Source organism: Cervus canadensis, chromosome 11 (assembly GCF_019320065.1).
Source record: "Cervus canadensis isolate Bull #8, Minnesota chromosome 11, ASM1932006v1, whole genome shotgun sequence".
NCBI lineage: Eukaryota > Metazoa > Chordata > Mammalia > Artiodactyla > Cervidae > Cervus > Cervus canadensis.
The window spans coordinates 49,471,249-49,475,323 of NC_057396.1; the positions used below are offsets into that span (position 1 = coordinate 49,471,249).

The 4,075-nt window shown below is 45.8% G+C and overlaps 1 protein-coding gene across 1 annotated transcript; it reads right to left on the reverse strand.

The window, feature by feature from the left end:
- Nucleotides 1-598: 598 nt before the first annotated feature.
- Nucleotides 599-1,564, reverse strand: LOC122450622 (olfactory receptor 2AT4-like). Its single transcript, XM_043482999.1, has one exon. The coding sequence runs from the start codon at nucleotides 1,562-1,564 to the stop codon at nucleotides 599-601; it is 966 nt and encodes a 321-aa protein (XP_043338934.1).
- Nucleotides 1,565-4,075: the final 2,511 nt, after the last annotated feature.

Here is a 4,075-nt window from a genome sequence, read left to right on the forward strand (position 1 = left end):
ATGCTTTGGTGCCTGTACAGGTTTGCTAAGGAATACTTGCCTAAGCATAAGCTCAAGGAAGGGTATGCTCTACTTTCAGGACACTATGGAGGCCTAGACACCAGTGGTAAATTTCCTGCATGACTGGTATTGACACATTGGTAGTAGCAGTGTATTTTCAGGAAATGAGAATTGAGATGGTAGCAGTTTCAGACGTTTTCCTTGAAGAGGATTTCTAAGTTACTACTCCAGCAAAAAGGGCAAGGCTGATTCATATCTATGTGTCAGCAATCCTGGGGGCATTTAGAAATATTAGAAGCTCTACAAGGGAAAAAAACTGAATTTCTTTCTAGTCAAATACTTAAGTCTCTGAGAATCAAAATACTTAATGGAAATGTGACCACAAATCTTGTGAAATTTGGGAGTCACAGCTTAAAAACTGAAAAGCCCAATCCATTTTGTCTGTGAATTAAGGAAAGAAAATCATTATTTTGTTACAATGGAAGAATACCTAGGACTGTATTTTAAGAATTATTGTTCTAATTATTTGGCTATCTGAATTGTCCAATTTTACCTCTATTGTTATTGGTGTTTGTGATAAAATAAAGTTCACTATCAATCAGGGTTTTGCAGGATTATTTGGGTTCCAGGGACATGCCATTTTGGTGATGGCTGTCTTTACATCCTTATTCCTCAGCGTGTAGATGAGAGGGTTGAGGACAGGTGTGAGAATAGCATACACCACATTGCCCATGATGTGGAAGTCAAGAGGCAGGTCAGCCCTGTAGGCCACATAGGCTATGGCAATGGATGAGTAGTAAGTGCCAACCACCAGGAGGTGGGAGCTGCAGGTGGAGAAGGCTTTTGACCGTCCTTCTCGGGAGCTGATGCGAAGCACTGAGGCCAGGATGTGAGCATAGGAGAGAAGCACCAGGAGAAGGGGCAGGAAGGACACCACCATGGCGATGCAGAAGCCCATGAAGGTCTGGGGTGTGGTGTCAGAGCAGGAGGCTTGGACCACAGCTAAGTGGTCACAGAAGCAGTGGTAGATGTGAGCGATGTTTTCAAAAGCCATGTGGGAGGTCTGCACCACTGCTGGGATGGGCAGAAGGAGGGCAGTGAGCCAGGCACTGGCTGCCAGGGCAGCATTGGTCTGTGGGGTCATGAGCACAGGGTAGTGCAGTGGGCGGCAGACAGCCACATAGCGGTCATAGGCCATGACCACCAGGATGAAGGCTTCAGAGCAGTTAAGGCCATGGAAAAGGTACATCTGCAGGAAGCAGGCAGAGAAGCTGAGGTAGCGATCCCCACGCAAGAATAGGGACAGCATCTTTGGGACAGTGGTTGTGGTGAAGAGGATGTCCAGGGCTGAGAGGTTGATCAGGAAGAAGTACATGGGCTTGTGGAGGCTGGGCTCTGCCACCACAGCCACCAGGATCAGGGCATTTCCCACCAGGATGAGCAGGTAGAGGAGGAGAAAGATGAAGAAGATAGGAAGGAAGAGGGATTTCGGCAGAGAAGGGATGCCCATAAGGTAGAAAATGGTCCATGACTCCTCTGATTCATTACAGGCTATAGTCTCCATGATGGTTTAAGCTGGATGCCCAGGAAGTGGGCGGTGGGAGTACTTGGAAAGCAGAGCAATCGGTGATTCTGGAATATTAATTACAGAGTGATCACTGTATAATGTAACCAACACTAGAAGAGAAATGATGGGCTCTGTCTTCATCCTCTCCCAGAATTCCCTTTTTCCTTTTAAAAAATAATGCGGCAAAATTACCTACAATATACCAAACCATGTGTTACATGCTGAGTATATACCAAGTTGAACAAAACAAAGAAGGTCTCTAACTTAATGGAGCTGAAATTTCAGTGGTAGAAAAAGACATTAAGCAAAGAATCGCATAATTATTTAATTTCAGTTGTGCTAAGTGTTGTGGAAGAACTCTGTTGGTCCCCTCGTCCATGTCGCATATGATCCTTCAGGGATATTCAGTCTCTTAAACCATGTCCTTGAGCTCCTTTCTCTTTGGCATTGCTTTAAGTTTTTAAAAAAGTGACATCTTTGTCACCACCTTGCTAGGGAGGCCTGATTTCTCTAAAGTTTATAGCAACATGCTATATTCTCATCATAATTATTGACCAGGAATGGCTCCCTCTTCCTTGTTGGCTTGATGCAGTGGTTCTGCCTGTCTCTAAGTTGAGTACTCCCTTTTCTGTCTCTGGATGTGGGGCTCTTTGTCACATTGCAGTGACGGGAGTGACACTGAAAATCCCTTTGGCGGAAAGAGCCATTCCTGACTGGAGTAGGAACTGAGTGTAGATTCTCCTGCAACTGGGCAGCAACAGAGAATCCAGGGAGTATATCTGTGTTACTCTTGAACTTGCCTCTCTGCTGGCATGCAGCTCAGCTCAAACTCCTGTTTGGCACGCCCATTCTTCACCAGGCTTCTCTGTCCCTGGTCATTGCTTGAGAAGCATTTTAGATGGAGAGGAACTGGAGGTTTGCTTGCAATGGCTGCTCCAAGGCCAAAGAACCCCCCTACCCCCCGCCAAGAAGGAATCAGGAGGAAGTGTTTTCATAGATCTGGGGGGATTGAATTAAGAGAAATACTGATTTGCCATCTACTTGATACTTGCCCCTTGGGCTAAACAATCCCTGTTCCCATTGCAAGCAAGTCTGTATTGATCCTGATGATTCTGTGAGCAGGGCCCCACACTTTCCCTACAGTCAACTCTAATTTCTCTCTCTTCTCGAAACACCTCTTATGCATAAAACCATCAATGAAAAAGCTGGAAAAAACTTTAATTTTCAGATCTAACCAGTTTTCCTCCTGAAGGCAAGAGGCTGAGCACAAAAAGGGTGGGAACTTTCCCAGGTACCAATGGCACTGGATGCAGAGTCATCCCCAGAACTCAGGTCTTTGATTCCTGGGAGAGGACTCTCTTCTACTCCCCATGTCTTCTGGGGAATCCAGAAGTTCAGCTTTTCAGGGGAGATCATATTAAGACCAAGGTTTTCTGTTTCCCTTTCCACTTTTTCATTGATAATCAGACAAATTTATAATTCAAGTTTTTATCTTAAGTCGCTATAGGATAAGCACTGAGAACTAGTATCTGGCAATGCAAATCTTCCTTTAAAATAATATTCCAAAAATCAGACCCCAGGATCTAGCAAAAAAAGTGAACCTGTTTTGCACTACCATGGACATTTTTGCTCTCAGACAGGGAGTCGTGTCTTCAGTCCTGGGTGAGGCAGAGCAGGGGATCTTAGGGGCAGAAAGGCTGAGAGGGGAGGCCAGTGGGGCCCTAAAAGGCCATCAGTTTTGGTACCCCTCTCATCCCACTTCTGTTCCACTGCTTAGACGATGAAGGAGGGATGCTGAGACCTCAGTGGAGGGGTGGGACATGGCTTTTTATTGCAGGTGGTACTGGACCATCCAATGGGCATATTGGGACACCAGCCAAACAGGGACACCAAAAGTACTTTATGAAAGAACTTGGCATTTTATCTGTCAAAGCACCTTTCAACTAGCCCATCAAAGGGAATATCCAAATTTGGTTGAACTTTCTTACATTTATTTTATAGGTTAGGGCTCTTATTTTGCTTTAGATTACACACTACATCTGAGTGATGCCATCCTGTGCTTTAGGGACTAATGGGGCACAGAATTTGCCCCAGAAGGTCCTCCCTGGTGGGACTGTCTATGAGAGAGTTACAGTGCAGGTGGGGATAGGGAAGGACAGAAAGACCAATCACTGAGTGTCCAACCTGATGCTGCACTTGATGGACATCATCTCCTCCTTCATCCAGCCCTTTCAGGGAGTGGTTATGCCCCTCAGCAAATGGGAAACCAAAGATTGGAGAAAGACAGGCCCTTGTTTAAGGTCCCAGCTGGCGAGGGGTGAGAGCAGAGATGGTTAGGAGGCAGACTGCTGTTAAAGAACTCCACCTTGCAACCAGGAGTCCTGGCTCCTCGACCAGCTCTGCTACTTGCTTGCTGTGACTCTGGTTCCCTGAGACTTGGTTTTCTCATCTGTGTAGTGAGAGGTTTAGAGAAAATCTCTGAGGGGTTTCCAATCCAATGAACCCTTT

Coding starts and splice junctions, on each gene's coding strand:
- LOC122450622 (XM_043482999.1), bottom strand. CDS start 1,564: ATGGAGACTATAGCCTGTAATGAATCAGAGGAGTCATGGACCATTTTC.